The sequence below is a fragment of the Bombus flavifrons genome, chromosome 10 (genome assembly GCF_040668555.2).
Source record: "Bombus flavifrons isolate JBK064 chromosome 10, iyBomFlav1_principal, whole genome shotgun sequence".
Lineage (NCBI taxonomy): Eukaryota > Metazoa > Arthropoda > Insecta > Hymenoptera > Apidae > Bombus > Bombus flavifrons.
The window spans coordinates 3,141,886-3,165,889 of record NC_138451.1 but is presented as its reverse complement, the minus strand read 5'-3'; the positions used below and the strand labels follow the sequence as shown (position 1 = coordinate 3,165,889).

At 38.9% G+C, this 24,004-nt stretch overlaps 2 protein-coding genes across 6 annotated transcripts; both read left to right on the top strand.

The window, feature by feature from the left end:
- On the top strand, positions 1-19,195 carry LOC138184314 (uncharacterized). 5 transcript variants are annotated; one of them, XM_069122169.1, is made up of 11 exons: positions 1-140; positions 3,799-3,992; positions 4,341-4,440; positions 4,658-4,784; positions 12,987-13,176; positions 13,754-13,871; positions 14,617-14,873; positions 15,748-16,026; positions 16,315-16,533; positions 16,985-17,119; positions 17,257-19,195. In XM_069122169.1, exons 3-11 carry the CDS (start codon positions 4,346-4,348, stop codon positions 17,394-17,396), a joined length of 1,560 nt encoding a protein of 519 aa, XP_068978270.1. In that variant the 5' UTR covers positions 1-140; positions 3,799-3,992; positions 4,341-4,345; the 3' UTR covers positions 17,397-19,195. The 5 variants fall into 5 exon arrangements, with proteins under 5 accessions (XP_068978270.1, XP_068978265.1, XP_068978267.1 ...); XM_069122164.1 differs by having other exon boundaries at positions 4,338-4,440; XM_069122166.1 differs by having other exon boundaries at positions 33-257; positions 4,338-4,440.
- Positions 19,196-20,571: 1,376 nt separating this feature from the next.
- On the top strand, positions 20,572-23,947 carry LOC138184313 (tenascin-like). The gene is made up of 4 exons (XM_069122163.1): positions 20,572-20,773; positions 20,933-21,011; positions 21,514-21,974; positions 22,084-23,947. The coding sequence occupies exons 1-4, from the start codon at positions 20,616-20,618 to the stop codon at positions 23,348-23,350; spliced, it is 1,965 nt and encodes a 654-aa protein (XP_068978264.1). The 5' UTR covers positions 20,572-20,615; the 3' UTR covers positions 23,351-23,947.
- Positions 23,948-24,004: the final 57 nt, after the last annotated feature.

Genomic DNA, 24,004 nt, shown 5'->3' with positions numbered 1-24,004 from the left:
TCATTGTGCCACAAGTACATTCCGAGTGCCAGCGACGCCAATTGCTCGTTACGTAGCCAGTTGTGAATCGGTCTGTGAAAGAGCCACTGACGTCTCCCAACGCCTTCGACCTCTTTACAAAGTCTCCAGGATCCAACCTGGTGCGTCCTTCCTCGTTCTTTCACTGCACGCTACATTTCGATTCTTAATCAGTTTATCATACGACAAGGAAGATAGTGCACGAGTTGTGATGTGATAAAGGATCAGACTGTCCTTACGTATGTTTTTCACGTATCAAAAATTTAGAATCACTCTTTTCACCGGAGCTATGTCGAATTTTGCTACGAGTTTCGTATCAATGCTTCATCGGTGGGGTGCTTTTAGTACGAATTAAACTCCGGATGTTTATGCAAATTCATAGTTTTACGAACACTGTGTAAGTAGAGATACATTTTACCCATTAGATATTGCAAGGAAATATAAATATAGAAAACATTGGTTTAAATATTTAGGTATAAAAGGCTTACCTTGGATATTCTATGTATTCTAGCTTTTCTTAAATTTTTAGTTTCTATGGAACATCTACCGATACTAAACTTTTGATTAACAATATATAGTTGTCCGTGTAGTTTGTTGTTGATTGGAGTTTCGAATTGAAGTGCCTTCGTAAAATCGTTCCTTTGTGCTTGATAAATCGCGTTAACGGTTGATTCTCGTTCCACGGATGTAGATTCATGGCGGAAACTATTAGATAGAAAGGAAGTTTCTCGACTCACCCTGAAAACTTGTGAGAGCTTTTCCAATTAATTCGTTCGCTCTAGCACCGCCTCGACTGTGTGAGATTTTAATTAACGCCGGTGAGCGCTTGATAAAAACTCCTGCACGATGAAAGACAAGCAACGGTTACATCATTAACCGATTTTTCGTCACACTGTCGAGTCCCACGTGCGATTGATTCAATGGATGTTCGCGTGTCCTGTGCCCTGCTGATGGGGTGGGATTTCCCATGGGAAACCGTGTGATGTTAGATTGTGTAAAACCTCTTTGGAATTCTTTGAATCTCGTTCGAAATTACGTACTGGAGCGTGAAGAAGGGAGAACTCCCAAGGCGGCATAATTGTGGATTCTTTGATGAAAATTAACGCGACTGTGCATGGTGTAGAGCGAGGAATCGTTATTTTCCCATCGACCGTATACGGAAAGCCGTGAGAACGATTTCCATCAAGCAGATGCGTCAATAGCGTAATCTTAAAAAATGCACTGATTTTTGTAATGAACTTTTTTACGAATTTGTATCCTACTCTGTACAAGACCCTCGATATATCTCTAATATTAATCTAATATTAATTATGGTCGTTGGAAAGCGTAAATTTCAATCACTGACCAATTTTACAATCTCACCGTATCGCCTCTACTAACGACAAAATATACGTCTAGGTGGACGAATCTGACCTTTATAGAAAACCGCGTTTTACAACTCGAACCCACAGACGTAACACCATAAAATCGCACCGTGCAGCGGTTGTCGTGGATCGTGTGACGCATTCTCTCCTTCGATCGCAACATGAAATTATTCCGCACGAAGAAAACGAATTGACTTGGGAGCACAAAGTTTAGTTTGCACGACTGTTTCGGGCAGTGATTCGCCACGCCTTCGATACGTTTCGCCAACGAAATCGTCGATCACGTAACGCGTGCCTCTGTACCTTCGCGACGAATCCAAACGAAACATCGGAATAAAGTTATTCCACGTCGTCGGGCCAATTTGCCGCGTATGCAGCGGGATAAGGACAACCGCTTTGGAATTTGCATTTCACGATACAACGAACCGCGTTGTGCCTGTGTTCTCTGTTGTAACGACGATCCACTTTCTATGATTTTTATTGACGACCAGACGGAGAAATGGAAAGTCGTTGAAGTTAATCGTGCAGTTGTTGATGGCGATTGCAATATGCGTAAGATTGATGCATATGAAATGACGTTTCCTTTCTGGCATAAAACTTATGCATATAGTATGTGTGTTATATAAAATAGTTTGAAATATCATTAGCTCTATAGAAAAACACGACTGCCATAATTATATTAGTAAAATTTGAAACCAATCCGAAAATGTATACCATTGTTATAAGATATTTACCACAAACGTACAATATATTTGGTAAAATATATATTAGCAAGCAGAAAGAGAGAGTTCAAAAAGATATCGGTGGTGGTGAGTTAAAAATAGAATTTGGTCGATTATGACATCTCCGTAAACGAACAAAATCGTAAGATTTCACCGTGTGAGATCTTATTTCCATTTGGACGAAACGGACTAATTGGCTTTGAGTAGTTTGAGTTTCTTCTTCAAAGCCAAGGTTGAGAATGTAACGGAGATAATCATCGGATAATTAAGATCTTTCACGTTAATCCTCCACACTGATCTGAAATCTAGGTAGCTTCTCTACAAGCGAGATGATATCTCGTTTTCGGCTGAATTGTAAGCCTACTTGATTCATTCAGCGATGCAATCGTCTTCTCTTTCGACGCGATGATACATCAAGAGCGGCGTTAGGCAAAGTATCAGCGAGGAATTTTTCATGGCGGTGACAGCAGAACTAGCATCGAAAATATTTCTCCTGCGATCTTCCTATCTGATGTTTCAGCACTCGAGCGTGGAAAAAATGACAAGAGATTGAATTATAAACCACATGTGGCGACCGCCACGTTTCGAAGCCATCCAACCAAGAACGATAGAGCGTCAGTCGGTGACATTAGACGCGGTCGAAAGTGTAAGCTCGTCGCTTGTTGCGGTCTATGGCCACCATTATTGATTTCACGGTGTGCTCGTAACAGAAAACATACGTGCAATTTGCGAGAATATTAGCCTTGGTATGGAAGATTCTGTAAACGAATCTTAAATCTACTCTTTATTGCGAAATTCTTGTCTTTAAAACTATAATTAATTAAGCAAAATTAAGTCTTTATATCCCTTGACGTTGTACCGATGCTAACCTTAGTGTAGATGAGTCTATGAATGAAATTTAAATCTATTTTTCATTACCAGTCCTCGTCGTCGAAAATGTAATTAATTAAGTAAAATTAATTCCGTTGTTTCTTGTTTTCTGCGGATGTTATACCGTGTACACGATATGTTAGTTATTTAAATTTCCTATCGGTGTTTGCGTAACTTTTACGCGTTATTTCGTTTAACCCTAAATGGCTTAAATATTTCGTCAGAGTCTCATTATTTACGTAGAGGCGTATGTTTATCGAATACGTTACTCGGTTGATTACCGCCCAGTAAATCGGCCAATTGGAGCAACTTAACATTTCCTGTCGAGAAGAACGTCCTTTGAAAGAGATCGTTCGTCCCTCTTACGTCAAATATGGGCGACGCAATTTCCGCTAGCAACGTCTGAACGCAACGCCGCGCCACGCCGTCTGTTTCTTTCCACTAGCCAATCTTCTATTTCCCATTCTCGATCTCTCTATATAAGAATCCAATTTATTACGCAAAAATATAGGATGTCCAATGACAAGAACTTGAATCCGGTGACCTTTTTTCGTTATTTATAAATGCTGAATTAATTCTTAAAATATTTTACACATATTTCGCAACTCCTTGTATAATTTGCATTTTACACAAAATGGAAACCGTAATTGGGAATTACTTATGGACACTCCTTGAGCGTCTCGATGGATATATGTAATTGGATCGATAGAAATTGCAAACAAGCGCAAGGAGTGTCGCGAAACGGTTTTCTCAGATCGTTAGAGACATCGACACACGTAACGTCTCTTGTTACCGATAGTAACGAGACACTTTTGCGTTTAAAGACCAGCCATTTACACCACTCGATACGTCGATCCATTTCCGGCGAAAGAATGACACGCAAGACGATGAATGCGCTATGTTCGTTCGATTTACGCCGACGTCCAGCCACATCATATACTGACGAATCTTTCTGAAATGGCTAATTGAACGTTCACCTTGGTATCCAAGCTTTCACTGCAGACAATCTTCGACAAAAGTGAGTACAGTAAACTGTCAAAATTTTGAATGTTAACTCTTTGCGTTCCGAGTTACATACATTGAACGTTTTATCACGGTTAGTGCATACTAGTTGTATTTTACTTTTGCTAATACTTTGATTACATTCGAAGGCCATTCGTGATTTGCTTATAATTATAAAGATTCAAGATCTAGATTTTTGTGACAACAAAATTTTATTTTCTATTGAATCAAATTTTTATTGAAAACAATTGATTTTATACGCCAAGAATATGCAATGAAATGTAATGCAGAATCGAGCACCATGTAGCGAAAGAATAACAGCGGAATAGGCTGAGAATTGTAGTGGAGGGAAATTTGTTAGCAGTTGAAATGAGCGGTTCCAGGGTCTGGCAGTTGGTCCTGTTCCTGATTGTATCTTCTTCGAGGGTATTCTCAGCGGACAACGTGTGTTCGAGGATGGAAAAGTAAGTATTTTCTAATTCTCTGATATATAATAATGAAAATGTTCGATAAACGAAACATTCTGAATGCGGAGGTTAAGCACCTTCGTAGACGAGCCTTGACAGTAACCCAGAGTTCGTAATTTAACACGCGGTCACTCGGTCCCGTGACACGCTACCGGTGTTCTCCCGATAAGGAAATCACGCGATAGACGGATACTTAATTGATCAAACATTGCAGCTATACGATCACTTCGATGGAAACGTACACGGAACCGGTTGTCGTGAACACGTTCACTTGGTGCCTGCAGATTCCACCCAGATGTCCGAAGACACGAACAGAGATGAGGCAACGATATCGCGTGAAGGTAAGCAGATTTTTTCCTTAATTTTTGTTTCGTTCGGATTTCTCGATAACCGCTGTACTTCTTCTAACTTGTCAGACTTAGAGTGTTTTATTGTACGTTTATTTATTTATTCGCCTGTTTAACACCATAAAATGATTTCGAGTACTTGAGTTAGATAGAAAGCAATTAACTACGATAAAATTACTAATTTTATAAAAGATTCTAATTAAGCGCGTGCCACTTAATGAGAAACATCCGTAGTCTGCTAATATCAGTAGCACCTTTTTAGCAAAGAGATTGCAAGTTTCGTCAGCTCGTATCTCGCCGGAAACTCTTACGAAAAAGCATTCCTCCTCCATTCGAGCACGAGGAGAGGAAAGACCAGAATGACCCGAGAAATTTGCAATAAATCCACCAATGAGTATGTAATGTTGCCCGTTACACGGAGCAATAAAAGCACAGTGGCAAGTCTTCCGCCTCTCTCGTTTCGATTCCTCTCTTGCTCTCACGGTGGATAAGACCGTGCGAGTTAATTACAGGGAAAGCGAGTGTCTTGTGATGTCTAATGAAACGTCTGAAAATGGCATTGTGAGCGCAAGAATCGAAAGATGTGTCGTTCGAGTTGCGTGAAAAGAGGAACTTGCCATTTCAGACAGAAATAAGAAAGAATTTACATATTGACGCAATAACGAATCACAACGAAATGCAAGGAACGTTCTTCCGATGCGTTTTCACACGATTGACCAAAGCATGACGAAGATCTCCTGTAAGGTATTCTCTAAGAAACGTTCACCGACGTTCGTTTTTCCAAGTAGCGCTTAGAACGTGAAATATATTGTTTCGAGTGTCGTTACGTAGGAATAGCGTTCATTTAACCGAGTCGTTTAACCGTTTCCTGTTTAACGATTGAAACATACACCGACGAGCTAACGTGGAAATTAGAAACCGTTAACGAACGTGTAGTATTGCGTGCGATTTATTAAAATACATTGTAGGATTTTTATACGCGAAGAGTTACAAGAAAGAACGCTCAGTTGCACAACCAATCAAACAGTTTCACGCTTCTTATCTCTTACCATGTAAGACGTTAATTACCGTTAAAGTAAAAAGTTTCTAAAATTAATGATATCTAACTTCGATCTTGTGAAAATGATATCGCTTTTCTTATTTCTCTCTGGGACGTAGCGATTGTTGAAGAATCAGGTATTTTTCTGGCGTAATTAACATCGTGTTATGTCTTCGCGCTATTTTACATTCACACCTCGTGTTCTACCGCGCAGTTTATTCCTTCCTTCCTTCTTTCGTTTATATAAATTGTTTCCTTTGCTTCCTTAAATCTCTTTTCTCCTTTCTTAATTAAATAACATTTTATGGCAGTGTACGAGTCTTGGAAGATAAATTATCAACTGCATCTTTTTATCCTCGTGTGTCGCTATCCAATCTTGCCATAGGTAGCGATGTATTTTTACGAATCACTAAAATTGACTTAGAGGGTGAAACAATTTAGGTCTTATCCTTTTACTTGCATTTATAAAAATATGAATTTACATAAATATCCGCATTCTAGTTATCATTATTTTATCCTTTTCAATTCACATTGATCATTATGGCTTCTGAGCGATGGATTTAACATTATTAAAGGAATTGAGTAGAAAGTGTATCAGCGTTACGTTAAGTGGAACGATTCGATGGATTTTGCAACACGTGACACGTGTCCACGTTGGGATCCGAACAAAAAGACACCGGTCGTGATTACTCGTACAATTTTTTGCGGATGAAGTGCCATTCCTGGCCATTTTATACCATACTCGCCATACTCCGGTCGATAATTACCATATACCAGCAAACTAATTACCATCGAGCCACGATTAATCAATTAAACTGTGATCCACGCGGTGTTTCCTACTTATCTTGCAATGGATCAAGATTCCGACAATGATTTCGGTAGCCAGCTAATATTCTCGATCGAAACCCGTTACACGATCTTACGCAACAATTTGCGTCCACATGTGGAGCAACTACTGCCGGAAGAAAGTGAGCGCGGTGGTTAATGCAAATGTGGTCGAGCCATAGAAAAAAAACACTTCTCTGTTTCTCTGTATCAATCGGAGATGTATATTTGCTGAAAGAGACACTCTGAAAACATAAATTAACTCTGCTGCATTCTTCTTGCCATTTTCTTCTCGATCCAGTGCTTTTTTCTTTTCTTTCCTTTCTTTTTTTTTTTTTGTTAAAAAGATTCTTAAGTTTAAGGAAAACATGAAAGAATTTTTGTTTCAATTTTATGCTAAAGAAAATCTTTCTCGAAACGTTATAAGCCTTTTTACTTGTAAAGACAAGAGCAAAAGAAATCGTATTTAAAATAGGGCAGTACATCAATATGATTGTAAAGAGAAGACGTATACTATTGTCAAGTTTCTCAGTACATAATTCGTTTCATCGATTTATTTACTGCTAATTATTAATTCGTCTTTAATTTGTTATATCAGTGTGCTATCGCTACAAATCTATCGAAGTGAAATTATTTTTTCGACCATGACTAATTTTACGATCTCACAATATCTCTTCTACCAACAGTACCTACAACAAAATGATCCAACAGCGTAACTCTTTCGCAAGGAAACGTCGGTGTTCCGATTGTTTCCTATCGATGTCGAATAAACTTGGACACATAGTACCCTTCTAACTTGCGTCTGAAACTTTCTCCAAAGAGAATCGAAAGACACGAATAAGGGGTAACTTCTCGATCGGATCGAGAACCGAGCAACTGTTTCGAGCTCAGCTCGTGCGTGTACACACAGTTAGCCGATGATCGAGATAACAAATTTCCGGAAGAGAAAAGGGGCCTCGTCTAAATTCCTCGGTTTCGCAATCGACCAAGCGCATTAAACTCAAGAACAGCTGCTCTGGAATGGAAAATCGTGAAGAACACGCGCCCACGAGAACACTTTCGTACAGCGGATTTCATGCGTAGGTGTACGTAGTTGTTCAACTTTTTTGTCCGATAAACAGATAGCTGCGACGCCTTGATATCCAACCCACTCTTTCAAATCGTTGTTCTATATTTGTCGTTGATGTTACTCAATTCGAATCTAAACGCAGCTCCGGAGAAATCTCCGTAGTTGAGTTGTTTTAAGTAGAATGACAGAGGAGAAGGGTCGAAACGCTTAAGAATATTCTTATCAAATCAAAATGAAAATTGACTACAGCGTCGTTCTGAAATCGATATAAAACCAAGAAAAAATGACAGTTCGTAGAAGTTCCGTAGAAACTACGGACAAATAATGACTTTATAGAACCTGTATCGAAAACGGAAGAAAAGATATCATTTTTATAGAACGTGCATAGAAACGCGAAACGTGTACAGTAGCGTAGACGAGAGACACGCAGTCGCAGTGCGATGCCAACAATGAGAGCGTATCCCCATGAGAAAAAGATGAAGCATCGAACGTTCGGTATATATAGCACGTTACCCAAGTCTCTCACGGTTAGAGTAGCGTTTAATATTTATTACGTAGGAACATCGAGCAGCGTTTTACTCCGTACTACACGAACGGTTGCATAACAGAAGCGTAGAGAAAGATACAGCGGCTCGTAGAATTATTAGGTTGAGTCGTAGGCTCGTTCACATTTTGCTAAATAAATGCGATGAAATGTAATCCGATCAAGCAGTATATATAAATACGTGGTAGACGTATTTTTGGAAATCTGTTTAGGAAGAAGCTTTTAAATACATATGTTAAAAGAGGTTGTAAGCGAGACAGCTGTAAGTATTTCATTCTGTAAGTATTTCAGCTGCAAGTAATTCATTTCAAAAATTGTTCGTTTCTAAATTTGATAATCCTTGTAAATCTAAGATAACGAAAGAAATTAAAAATCTTGTGAAAGTATATTCGATCGTATCAAGTGCGATCGATCAAATTCATTTGATTGAATATACGATGATTAAAATTTTATTCCGGAAGAAATATTTGACTCGTATCAAGTTAATAATAATATTTAACAATAACGATAGGAAGAAATAAAGTAAGGAGAAAGAACGCCAGGTTTAGCATTGAAACACGCGGATATTAATCAGAATGATAGCAGTTAGGTAACCTCGGAGATAGTAGTAATGGGAAGCATTGGTAAGACAATGCGGGTAGGCCTTGAACGCGTTTCAAAGTAGATCTGGACGTTCGTAAACGGTGTACTATGATACGAGTGACGTGTAAATATATAACAAGAAACTTCAGTAGCATTTTTCGAAAGTGACTAGGATGTCCTAGAAAAATGGAGCGATGTAAAGGATCGGATGTGAAAACGAGGTTCAAAAGGAAGGGGAGAAACGCGAGATAGGATTGGTGTAAAGAAAACGGACACGGAGCTGACGTTCGACATCTCGAGGTCGTTTGATGTTTTCTGACGAGCAGCAAAGCAAGAAAAAGAAAAACAGCGATCCCGTTAATTACACAATTTTTAAACCATTACGTGGAACGTTTGTTAGTTGGAATTTTAATCTACTTCTTACGGAGCGTCTACAATTGCTAGGCATCGAATTAGGATCACGTCTATCGTAGTTGGAAAATTCACTTTTCTAACTACGACATATCATATAGTGGAAGACAAAAATATGGTTCGTTATAGAAGGACAGAGAAAAATATATTTTCTATATTATTAAACGAGATATGTAGACAATCGGGTATATATACCAATTATTTCATTTATTTATATCAATTATCGTCGATTATTTCACAGCCAGACAATTCGCTCAACTTGAATGCCAGTGAAAATATCTAGAGTTTAATTAAACCACCTGTGCGTTCATCGTCATATTAAATGCATTATCCGATTTACAAAATGCCGATGACAAAAATTCGGAATGTTTAACGTAACAATGACAACGGAAAACATGTAAGATCGTAGAAAATAGTCGAAAGCAATTATTTGGTAGGATTATAAAGAAGAAGAGGCAGGTGTTACGTAAACAGATCCATCCGTGCTACTTTCTGTTACAACTACCACATCGTAAATATTGTCACAATTACCGTGTCGTGATTATTAATCACGCTAATCCTATCTTGTCGTAATTAATTCTTTCCATCGATCGAACCTGTCAACTTGTTGCGCAACACAATTAAGCAAAACGTTTTCTGCAGGTTGTCCGCTGTAAAGAAGAGAACATACGTAAAACCCTCAATTAACTAATCCACACGGTATAATTTAATAATATATGTCTTACATAATGGAATACAGTAAAACGTTAATAGAATTTCTCAGGATTTGGATTATGTGCGCAGGATATACTTTAAGTGATATTAAAGGAAATACAGTCAGTGACAAAAGTATTCTGTCGACTAAATATTTCACATTCAGTTTCTAAAATATGCAATTTAGAGACTTTAAATGCAGAGAATGAAATAAGTCGCGTCAAAAACTTTAGTTCCACAATGCACGATACGCGTATTCGTAAAATCATTCTATAGCTAAGGTATAAATACTTTTGGAGCCATTAATTAATAGCTATCAAATGACAGAAAAGTAAGGTAAGTGAATATATATAATTATAGACTTCAGATTCAAGTTTAATGCAAGCATCGAATCAAATACTTTTGTAAATCTCTGTACAGAGAAACTTAAGAGGCCTAGAACGCCTGCTTATGGTTTTTGCAACTAGCTTCGTGAAAAGACGCGAAGTAGAATCTTAGTAAGTACGTAAAACTTTCAAGAAAGACGGAAATCGCGCAACGAGGATTACGTGCATTGACTTTATGCATGAGATCGCGACTCGTACGAATGATCTATGTCAGTCTATGAAAACCGGCTGATTATTTATCGATTCGTGGAATTGCCGGATTAAATCTATTCCGAACGTTAAAACGCCGAGCTACGGTCTGGACGGAGTATTTACGTGTAACGAACTTTGATCGATGTCGAAAGACTCATCGGAATCGTAAAATGACGTCGTTAATTGACACATTAAGAGCTGTTTCCTGGTAGAATTTCAAATTACACATTTTACCGTAATAGCGTGACTTCATTAACGTCCAGTATATCTTTCTGGCGCTATCATTAGTTATTTATTATTCGATCGAGGATGACTTCTGGTCACTTCTTACGACCAATACTTAATCCAATCTTTCCGACTCTATCTAGTCTCGTCGAAACGAAACTCGTTTCGGATGTGCAGAATACTATAATAATCAGGTTACGGACGATTATGCAGATTCAGGTTTTTACAAATACGACTAAAAGAAATGAAACTTAAACAAGAACTCGTTTCATTCGATGAATATTATACGATTTAAATATTTTGTATATTTTTTAATTCTAGTAAAACTATCCTAAAATTTACAATCTTTATACGTTGTAGTTAACGTAACAAGAAATGACATGTTTCGAAACATATTAGGAAACGATATTTCCTAAAATATGTAGATTCGATGCAACATCAACGGTAAACATTATCGAGTTTTCCTTAACTTATTAACGCGCAATAACCGATGTTAAGAGGCTGTAAACTTTCTTTTGCGTAACGAATCTCTAGTTTGAACAAACAGATACTAATTACAACATTGTATCGAATCGGTGGCGTCATTTATGGACATTAAACGACTTTATCTTTCACAATGATCTGCAAAACCATCGATAGTTTCATTGAATGCGAATCGCGTGAATTCCCTCCCGGAAGAAATGTAATAAGCATAAATTGACTTCGAACGATAACGTCTGACATGCAAAAATATCAAACGAGCAATCTACCGCTTCGTTGCTTCATCGGTGCTTGGACGAGAAGCGATGTTTTCTTCATTTGCCAATGAACATCCCGATTAAAAAATACACTGACATTTGAAACTGGTCGATCCACCAGTCTGACCAGTCGTATATAAATCGTGAGCACTTAACGAAGAAAGGAAATTTGGCTATTAAAATTGGCGGACATGTAACAAAAACGATCTTGGTCCATGTTTGACTTTCTCTAGTTCCATGCGTAAATTAAATAATTGTTAATTGAAAAATATAACTAAGGTTTGATACATTTCCATCTTTCTTAGACAAATTATGTGTCTCTGTAATTATATCCAGAGATTGGCTCACGAAAATATTTGCATACATTTACCATAGAAAACTTTTATACGTTAAATTAATAGAAATAAATAAATTAATTATATACGTTAAATTAAACATTTTGACACATTAATACTGCAATGTGACACGACTATCGTGAGTATGTTGGTCAAATTTGAAACCAATCAGAATATCTATATAGAAGATGTACCATGCTATCAGGTTAGTCCCTTCAATTATTTCAGAAGTCAGAAATCTAACAAAAATGGACCGATCACTCCTCACCGCGTAGTGAAGTCTCCAAATGAAGTATTCGTGGAAATTAGTTTCATGCTCAGAGCTATTACTTTCATTCGTCGGTATAGCAAAGTAAGAAGGAAAGGTAAAGAGAAAGAGAAGCGTGTAATTTACAGACGTGGACTTTGGTTTTCTCGCGCGTATCCACTTACAGTGTATTACGAACGAAACCTATACACGCTTGCACGCGTCCAACATTTTCCTCTTGCCTTTGTTCTGCAATTGCTCTGCTTTCCTTATCGACGATTGGGATCTCGTTTCAGGGACTGGCTGGGAAAAATGGGATCTTTTCCAAAGATCCAGTAGCCACGTTGCCAGAACAGCTTCGTTCGATGGCTTAGGCGGCCTGGTTTTTGTTCTTTTATCGTTTTTCCAACTACAGTATCATTCGGAGCTAGACGTTTATTGAATCTACTATTCTATTACTCCATTTGAATAAATCGCATGTTTATCTGCAGTAGTAATTAGGGAAACCGAAGCAGATTCTCCCAAGGGTTACCGATAATGTCACGATGAGTTAAAGTATCTGAATTAAAGAAGCTATCGTATTCGTAAAGTTTGTACTGCTTTCAACTTTATTAAAAGACTTTGGCCGATGACTACATGCCATTATATTTGTATAACGATGTATCGCGTATGTTCTAATAAGTATTAAGATTAACGAATTGTTTATAACCTGATTGCTCTTTGAATACGAGAAAAAGAATTCTTATCACTTACGCTTCGCCATTCTAATGGAAAAACCATGGATAGCTAATAACTGTTATAAACGAATTACTCAGCGATGGAATAATAGCACAATAATAAAATAAACACAAAATATGTCGTTGTTTAAGTCATGTAGCATTATAGATAGTTAACAAAGATTTTGTTCGCAGACTGAGTCAAAGACCAGGATTATAAAGGAATGCTGTGAAGGCTACAAAACGATCTCATCCAATAACGAGGAGACATCGCCTTCAAGCATCAAATGCGTGCCTGTTTGTGAAAAATGCCCGTCGGGGATTTGTACCTCGCCAAATCAGTGCCACTGTATTCCCGGCTATGAGGATGACAACTGCAATACCGGTGAATCTATTTTGTTGCTCTGTTATTTCAAATCTACATATTTGGTATATCGTGTATCGTATATCGATCAGAAATTAAAGATATTAAAATATTCCTTTGCTTCCGTGGAAAAAAAGACAAAAATGGAAAAGAATCGTACGTGTTGCGAGCCCTTCGATTGCAATCGCGTATTTCTTGTTAACACGGACAAGCGGTCGCTTCGCGGAACTCGAAATGAACAAACTACGAAAGTCCGCAACAGGGCGGATATATTTCACGCTCGATGAAACAGGCCGACCTTCCGTAGTCGTAAGAACGCGTGCGAGCAGCAAATAATTTTCACCTAGCCGTTGTTACGATTCTGAAATCGGTGATTCGATACTCGGCCGTGTTCTCCCCGCTCTCTTTCACGTCGTACACGCGTCAAGGTATCGGTTACTCGAGAAAACGGAAAAATAACGACCAGGTGGTTGATTCATTCGTTGTACCATTAGTTGGAGCTATCGGGAGAAAATGTAAGAAAAAATGCGCAAACTTCACAATTTAATCGATAATTACATCACGATTCGCGAGAGAACCCGCTCTGTTTTATTCGCAGTATGTCCGCCGGGCACGTGGGGCTTGGAGTGCAAAGAGAAATGCAACTGTACCGAGAGTGTACCTTGCAATCCCGTAAATGGACACTGTATTTGCCCGCCAGGATTACGTGCAGAAATGTAAGATCATCTATAAATATACATACGTCATCGCTTTGCTAGAACAGTGACAGCATTCGAAAGTCGTTGATTGTGAATTACGCTAGAATCTGCCATATTCAAATAGAGAGGCAGAAATTTTCGAACAATGGAACTTTCTCATGATATTTTATTTCTTCAAATAAAGATCGAAGAGATTCTCAGTTTGTTTTAATATCTAAGAACCATACGATCTTTTGCCCACTAAACTGCATAAATTTTCGACGTGAGGAGGTACATCCTGGTCAGTCCTTTCGCTCGATTCATACGAAAATGTATTTTTGGTAATTGTGTCACTCTTTTAGCAAACAAACGACAGAAAAATTTGTCCGTGTGAAATACGTGATCAAAGAAAGAGCACAGACTGACAGTGGAATGTAATCTGGGTTAAAGGAACAACGTTGCTTAGTTAGATTCCTCTCGATAATTGGCGTTGCTACAGTTACCGCACGCTTCGTGTAACAATCGCGCGATTAATAAGAACTAAAATAGATTCTTCAAAGAATAGCGACGTTAAAAAACGAAGAAGAAAAAAGATTATGATTCATGGTGACTAGGTTGACTCAACAAGTTCTATCGATTTCTACGCGTCGTGTTTATCGTAGAATTACACGAACACGCTGTACAACCTGTTGATTGAAACACAGCCTAATAAGTGCTCCAATAATGCATACCGTGACACACGCTTGCTTCGCGTGGCATACGTAATTGCGGTTTTCACCTCCAGGTGCAATGAGCCGTGTCCGAGCGGTCGCTGGGGACCTGGATGCGCGTTTCTATGCGACTGCAAGGATTCAACCGGCGAATGTCATCCAGAAACAGGTCGATGCATTCACGATGATCTGGATAACACGGTCTCCGTGGAGAACAGCAGCTATTCCCGAAACGCGGACGAGGAAAACAGTGTTACCGTGAATTTCACGATCGTTCAACTTGATCGAGAGACTTCTCGAATTTGGGAAACGGCAGAAACTACCACAGAAGGTAATAAATAACAGTTTATGCGTTTATGGAGAAGTTATAGTTGCAAGAAAGCACAAAACACATACACACACACACACACACATATATATATATATACAGGGTGGTTGGTAACTGGTGGTACAAGCGGAAAGGGGATGACTCTACGCGAAAAAAGATAATTTCTTCTTTTTTTAATTTTTCCATCGTGACAACGATCTACAGTGAGATCCGTTATAACGAGATGTGATAAAGTGCACGCGTACCGAGCGAAAATTCAAAGTCGATTTTCTCGAAAACAAAGCCTCAAACGAAAAATTTTTATTCTATATTTTCGACTTCTTTTTTCGCGTGGAATCGCCCCCTTTCCGCTTGTACCACCACTAGTTACCAACCACCCTGTATATTACATTCAAAATAAAAGTATACCACTGTTTACAGAAACATTCGTGGTATAGTAGTAAATAGATTGCGAATATTTATGCAAATTCATGTTTTTATAAACATAAAAATATTGTAAGAATAATATACAGTTAATTGATGTATAATATAAGAATTAATTATAAGAATATTTAAAGATGATATTTAGTCAGGAAATCGTTTTACTTACTAAATATTTTAATATCTTTCGAATATTGTATACGTGTTTTCCGTGCATTTTTGTACCTCGAAATTTACCAAAAAATTTCGCAGTCTAGTAGTAAATAAGACGACGTGTTAGATATTTATTTACGTGATGCAACCGTTAGTCGAAAGTCGCGATCCTAAATACACAGCACGTCGAGCAAATATCTTGACTTTAAATAAGAGGAGATTGATGGCAAATAGATTTATGTAATTAATATAATAATCGTTGTTCCATTTGACGAATTGTTGGACGATATGCACGGAATACTAGCCACGACGGATAATCCTAGTAAAACAACGAGCCCGCAAACTACCAACGTCTCGACTACGGATGAGAAGAAAATTAGGGCACAAGCTCGCGAGCACGGAAACTCGAGCACCGCCAAGCCTGTCATCGTTTGGGTTTCCGTACCGGAACGGAGGGGCAACCTGGACAGGGATCGAGGGAAATTCGCGATGAAAAACTCGTTTGCGAGACACGTCGATGATAACATCAATCTGCAGGATATCGGTCCGCCTAAAATAGATTACGTTAAAAATATACATAAAGGTAATATACATAAAGATTTTAAGTGGAATCTCATATTTTTCACTAAATTAGTCGATGCAGCCCGCCATTCTGTATGAGAACATATCGAATAATTTATGTCAAACACTCGTTAGTGTGGGATATATTTTAATTTTGAATATTAAATGCTAACCACAAGTGCGATTATATAATTCTCAAGAGTTTCATTTGGTATCTAAGCTCGCGATCACTGTCTTATTAATCGTCATTATGAAAAATATAAATTTACGCAGATATCCGCAGTCTAATAGTAATAATAACTTCGAACAGACGTTCAACCGGCCCCAATTTCCATGGACATCGCCCTAATCGTGATAGCATCGATCGTATCACTGGGTCTGACCTCGGTAACAGTGGTGATGGTTCTCCACATGCGTTCGAAGCTATTGGAAGCAACAAGAATCTCGATCTACGAAGAAGGGAAGACGAAGAACCAAGAAAATTCGAGCGCAACGAAAATCTCATCGATAGTCACCGGTACTCTTCCCCGTGAGTGCTATACGTTTCGAAAAATCCTGCTTTTTCATATCTGGGTGAAGTCTACGTGTCCTTGACCTCGATTTTGTCCACGTAATTTTACCTCGATGACCATCTTGAAGCACTCTTCAAGCGTGGATTATTCGAGGAGAATTAAAACGGTATCCGGTAACGCGTTTTCCCTTTTTCTCCAAGGCCACTACATTCGATTCCTCGCTCATGGTGGTGTAACATACGCTGTTACTTCGATGGTCGAAAAGATCAAATTTTATAAAAGGGCAGTTTTATAAAAGGAAAGACCGTAAGACTAAAGGGTGAACCAAGTAATCGAGTAAACACTTCGAAAGCTTTAGCTTCTTTTTTCATTCGTTTATTGGAGAACAAATTTACTCGATAAACAAGCTTCTACTTAAATTAAAAACTATTTAACCATAGACATATTCTATGTATGATTCTATCGTAGAAACCCCAATTCGCCTGGTGCCACTGTTTACTCCCGAGTCTATAGCGATGCCATCGATGACTAACAACGATCTCACGAACAATTATGCCAATGGAGCTGCCACGATCGGTCTCCGTATATCTGGCAATTTGCATGGTGAGCATATATAGCTTCCTTCTACGAAGATTTATTCTCCATTCCTTCTCCAGAATCTACTATTCATCCTATTACTATTCGCTATATTACTATTTCCTTTATTTTATAATTCTTTGTTTTTATTTTACATTTCCTAGCTCTTCTGCAAGAGGATCATTACGATCGACCATCAGCGACGCGGATTCACCTCCAAAGCGATTTCGACTCGAACACGGAGCACGTTTACGACGAAATTCCTTTACAATCGAGTCCCTTGAATTTCCGTAAAAACACGTGATTGGAAAATAACGTCGAATTAGAAAAAAAAACAACGCTTCGGATAGAAAACTGTAGTTAGAAATCACTCTGATGCGTGAAAGAGTAAAGGAGAAATTTACGAGGGATCGAATAGCCCAATTAGTGACACGTTTAATCAAAAAGATCTCTATTCGTAGAAACAAGACGAAAGAAAGCGAATTAAGTGTGATGAACGCGCGACCCAAAGTAGAACTAACAATAGGCCGCACTCTGAATAGAAAATCCCAAACGTCTGGTTAAGAATTTCTCTATTATTCCGAATATCAAAGAAGAAATCTATGAACAACCAGTAGTTCGACTAATGTCGCATTTAGTTAGACAAATTCTTAAATATTTGAGGAACGAAAACGGAAAGAAAGTGAATAAAGTGTCAGGGACATTTATGTGCAATTGTTCAAGAGTCACGCTCACGTGCGATTCCGGAGGCGGATGTGAGCTAGCCAGCGCGTCTACGGGATGAAGAAAAATCCAACTGGACTGGTTTTCGACCTTACGCAGCCTCGTCTGAACGTGAGCAAGGCTGAACGTGATTGCAATCGGTTCTCAATCAGGCAGAAAACCGTTCGTGGCATCGATTAAACTATTCGCTACGGGGCGTGTACCCATAAGGAGACTTTTCCTCAAACTCGTTCGCGTCAATCGGCGACCATCTAAAACCCTTTGATCGCGTTTACATCAGCAACGAACGCACTTGCATGCAATTCAATTAATTCAAACGTCACAAAGGGAAATTTTACGTTAAATAATTAGCTTTTAAATAATTTTTAAGCGAAACGATATATCTTGTAACATAACATGTAACATATCGTGCGGATTGCAAAGTTTTTATATTTATTATACGAACGATTAAGTATATTTATTATATGAAATTTTCTCGTTTTCTTATTTCGTATAATAAATAGAAAAACAAAAGAAGTCTATATTGCAACGTATATAAGATGTGCATATATCTATGCCGCGTAAATGTAACTTAGAAAATAAGAAAACGTAAAATATCTGCGCGTGTCAGAACTGATTCAACTTTTGCCATTGGAGGCTTCAAAATGTACGAAGTAATATAACCCGCGTTTCTCAAGGATATGTTATCGATTTAAACGAAACGAACATTATCGTAGATGTAGATAGGTGTTTTCTAAGTGTTAAGGCCAAGTGTAAATCCAAAGATTTCGAGATTCAACCAAAGAGCTTGCTTTAAACGTAATCCAAAGTTTGCGTTTAAGATTTGTCTAGCAACATCTCGATTACATTTATATCTTCGTTTATGCGCTGACATCATCGATAATAATAGATTCATTTCAAATCCGTGTCATGCGTTTAACGAACGTCGTAGTGACGTTCGGTAAGAAGAGAAAATATCGAAACAGATAAGTCGTAATTAGGGTAGAGCTTGCGTAATCGTATTTGTATCAGCGTGTCCAATTCTTCAACCACGCGTTACCACGATAAAACAATATTCTCGTAATCTTTGCATTCGTCGTAATCTGGCCGATTTCTCATTAAATTCCCGGCAGTTTTATGGTTTTATTGACCTTGACATATGTTGTCAAGGTCAACTTTCTCATTAATTTCGTTTGTACATATAGTCATCGCGCATCTTTTGTTTCGATTTTAGTATAAACACGTACACAAAAATATTTTTTAGGTTTGCATCGAGATTAGATTACGTAATATCGAAAAATTCAATTGTAAGCCTATCACGAAACTATCGCAGACGAAATAAAAATTCTGCTACATGGACAATTGATATCGGATTAATAAAGTGTGCTCTTTTTTATATAATTACCATTCTTGCTCCTGGTCAATTACGGTGGATCGTTTACGAATTATCACAACACGAGTCATAACATCCATTTTATCGTACTTTAAATAGGACAGCATCATACCGTCTCTCCCGCTTACTCGTTTTATCTCGTTCGTGCACTGCATCCTCTTTGAAGCAACAGTATCGATGGATTATATAAACTGGCAATATACAAGCTTCACGCGTTGTTCGTATACAGTGGCTGATGAAAGTAATCAAGTACTTATAGACACCTTTTATGAATATATTATGTTTGTTATACGAAAAACATAATGATAATAAAAAGCGTATAACTTGAAAATTTTATTAACATTATAACGAGGCTGGACTATGTGATTTTAAAAAGCGAGTTTCAAATAAATCTAAAAATATGTATAATTCGGAGAACCCGTATACGGAAATCCGTATACTGGTTTTCACTCTCACGTGTTTCCGATTTTTTCACTCCGTTCTACTATTAACCTTTTTAATCGATAGAAACGAATCTCGTTATTCATAATAATAATTAAAGGAAACGGTTACCAATTTCTACGAATGAATTCTTAATTAGAGTCCGGAAATGTTTTTTTTAATGCGATAAAAAAAAAGGAAATAATTATGATAAATCGGAACGATATACAGGGTGCACAAAAAGAGCGAGTGAGCGATATTTATGAAACATTATTTTAGATATCAAGACAGTGAAGAAACTTCCTGGTCTGTTTCTCAAGTTCTAAATCATTTAGTTTTACACGCTAAAAAATATATCGATATCTGCGTGTACCAATGAATCAACTGACGAATCTTTTTCTCTATTTTACTCACATTCCATCATTCTCACTCTGATGAAAAATTTAATATAACGATCGAAATTCTATTATCGTTTGCTTCCTCGGAGTGAAAAACTGGAAATGCGGGTGAAATAAAGAAAAAGGTTCGTCAGCTCATTGGCCTATGTCAGCGTATTGTTAGGGTGAACTTGGATTATTTATAACTTGTAACTTTCTTTTAAATAAACTGCAAATATTTATGCAGATCCGTATTTTTACGAACACGAGTATACAAAGATTTATTTCACCCGCTAAATATTGCAGCGACTATTCTACTTTGATCATCTTATGTATGTTTTTGATGTTACGTGTATTCTGTGCATTCTTGCATCTTTAAATTTTCTATAGACTGGCTTTCCACTACCTTCGATGATTTTTAAAAAATCTCGATGAGCGGGAGGAGGGGCGTATAATTCGCTGAATTTCGACACACGAATGCTGTCAGTTCATAAACACTTCTACGAACAGCTACGCAATCGAAAGAGACGCCGTGGCTCCGCGGTGACCCCGAAACTTTATCAGAAGAGATGTAATCCTGCGCATCGAGAAAATAAGAAACCAGTAATCCATTGGTGCTCGCGCATTCAACATGTACAAAACGTTGTTCGTCAGTTCGGTTCTTTGGACATTGTTGGTATCTGACACCTTGGCGATCGAAGGTGTCAAGGGCCGTCACGTTCACCACGATCGACCAAATTCTGTCTTGAACAGCACCGTGCAGGCTGGACTTTGCTACAAGAGGATACGGTGAGTAGTGGAACGAGAAAATTCGATAACGAAAACGACGGATGCTTTTCCGCGTTAAATCGCAACGATACAAATATGCAACAAGCACGACGCGACGTTTAACCCTGGTTATCGCCACGACGCCCACTGAATTCGTTCATTTTCTTTGCTTCTTTTCAGCTACGCGGATGCGTTAGCATTGAACGCCACGGGTCAGTTCCCTCACAATACACTTCCTTCGACGCCGCAAGAAGGCACGGTAAATGTACCACACAGTAGCTCCAAAAGTTTAACACATATCCATATTTCCCAGTGACACGTTTCTTTTTTTTTTCTTTCTTTCTTTTTCATGAAATTCTATCCTTTCATCTTCAGCCATAGCACTGTAGAACTTTAATCTTTCGAACGTCTCTTATTATATCTCATAGTTTATATCTCTGTAGGCAATAGAAGTATTCCAAAAATACTTAATCCTGCTGCGACCCTTCGTATTTTAGCAGATAAAAAAGATTTGTAATATTTTGAAATACGCGCAGTATAAAATCGAGATAAAAGATCGTGCGTACCAGTAACAATTTTTTAATATTTTGTTCGAACTTGAGATATTTTTTAACGTTAGAGTAAGCTATATTATAATCTCTGTATATTCCTCAATGAGTTTTCGATTCACACACACACACACACACAATATGGATATAAAGATCTTTTATGATAAGCGTTCAAATACTCTCATTGTATGTTCCTTCCCTTTTCACCATTAGAAAGGTGGATGGATCACGATTCTGGATTGTTGCGACGGCTACGAACGTAGCTCCACTTCCGGCGATTGCAATCCTCGCTGCATCGATGGATGTTTAGGTGGAGAATGCACTGGACCAAACGTATGCACCTGTTCTCCAGGCTGGATTGCACAGAAGGGCGTCTGCGTGCCCTCTTGCGAACAACCATGCCAAAAGGACGCTTATTGCTTCTCGCCGAACGTGTGCACTTGTAAATTGGGCTACGAAGAAGAAAACGGCAACTGCAAGCCTATCTGTCCCGGTGGCTGTAAAAATGGCGAGTGCATGGCACCTCGAGTATGCAGATGCAGAGAAGGATACGTGATTCAACCCTCGCCCGAAGGTTTCACTGGGATCGAGGGCAAAGAGTGCGTACCCGTTTGCGAAAATGGTTGTCGCAACGGAGAATGCACTGCTCCTGGAGTGTGCACTTGTCACGAAGGGTAAATTGACAAACTTGAAGATTTCAAATGGTTGAATGTTATTAGCAAACGTATTGCCAAAACTCGTACGTGTGCGAGACTCGTAAACCAGCGAATTGTTTCTTTACAGGTACATTAATCCTTCGGGTGATACGGAGTCCTGTGTGCCCAGCTGTCCTTCTGGTTGCTCCAATGGCGAATGCATCGCGCCCAATGTCTGTAAATGTAAACCAGGCTTTACGCTCGATTCGACCAACAGATGCGTTCCAGAGTGTCCTCAAGGCTGCATCAACGGAGAATGCATCGCACCCAGTGTCTGTAGATGTAAACCAGGCTTTACCCTCGATTCTACCAACAGATGCGTTCCAGACTGTCCTCAGGGTTGCACCAATGGCGAATGCGTATCTCCAGGTGTCTGTAAATGTATACCAGGCTTTACCCTCGACTCAACCAACAAATGCGTTCCGGAGTGTCCTCAGGGTTGCACCAATGGCGAATGCGTATCTCCAGGTGTCTGTAAATGTGTACCAGGCTTTACCCTCGACTCAACCAACAAATGCGTTCCGGAGTGTGTTCAAGGTTGCATCAATGGCGAATGTGTAGCCCCTGGAATCTGTAATTGTAGTCCAGGTTACGTTCTAGATGACAATAAGAACTGTGTCCCAGATTGTCCACAAGACTGTGCGAATGGCGTATGCGTTACACCAGGCGTTTGCAAGTGTAACCTTGGCTATACCCTCGACTCCAATGGCAGATGCGTCAACACGCAATCCGAGTCGAAAGTCTCTGATTGTCAGTTCGATTGCGGTCCAAACGCCAGGTGCGTAGGTCGCAACAGATGCTCGTGTAACCTAGGATACCGCTTGGACCCAGATACCAGGAGATGCATTCCGTTGTCCAATTCCTTCGAATGCAGAAACGGTTGTGGCATCAACGGCTTTTGCGCCGGTCCTGACATGTGCATCTGCAACTACGGAATGCCCGTCGATCCTGTCACCGGAAGGTGTCCTGACTTACAGCCCCACCAGCCAACCCAGTCACAGTGCCAACCCGACTGCGGGCCAAACGGTAGTTGCGTTGGTCCCAATCGTTGCGTCTGCAACTTTGGATACATAGTCGATCCCGACACTGGAAGATGCATTCCCCAAAGGGGCACCACGGGAGAGGCTATGTGCGAACTGCCGTGCCTGAACGGAGATTGCACCGGCATTAATCAGTGCACATGCAGACGTGGCTACACCTTGAGTCCTTCCGACGTCACTCGAACAAGATGCGTACCAGTATGCATGGGTGGATGCCATAATGGCGTTTGTACGGCGCCAAACATGTGCATCTGCAATCCTGGTTACAGAAAAGAAGCTGGCGTCAAAGGAAGGCAGAGATGCGTCCCCGTTTAATTTTTTTCTTCGTTCTATTTCTTCGTTGTGTGCCGTATAGTCACAGATATATCCGAGTAAAGTATGTACGATCCTCAGTTAATAGAAGCGTTTTTTCATTCGCGCAGATTTTCTATACCAATTATCAAGCTATGAGAAATAAAATTTTCTAATTGTTCAATTTATATTATAATAGTGGAATTATTGTAGCAACCGTCGAAGACTTTTCCAACGAAGATGATACCAAATATTATATGACCGTACTTGAATAAATCCGAGTTACACGGATGATAAGCGATTAGAAGATGGTCATTAGGCGAGACCGTTTCGCTCACACTCAATGTTTCTCACTCGTATCTTTGAGGTATCTAAGAAATAAGCGGACTCAAGCGAAATAACAGTCGACCATTTGCTCGCTTATAGAGTATCTACCTCGATAACAAACGCGTAGTAAATCTTACTGTATACCGAACTGTATGATTGCAAATGTATGATATGCATGTGTCGTAGTTGATACGAAGCAGCGATTCGAGAATGTCCTCGGCACTAGCCTTCGATTGTACAGTGTCTTTTAACCTTTGTACGATTATTTGTGAATAAAACAGATATATACGGAAACGGAGTGACATATATAGCTTTGCGAATTCTTAGTGATTAGTTAGAGAGAGAGATATC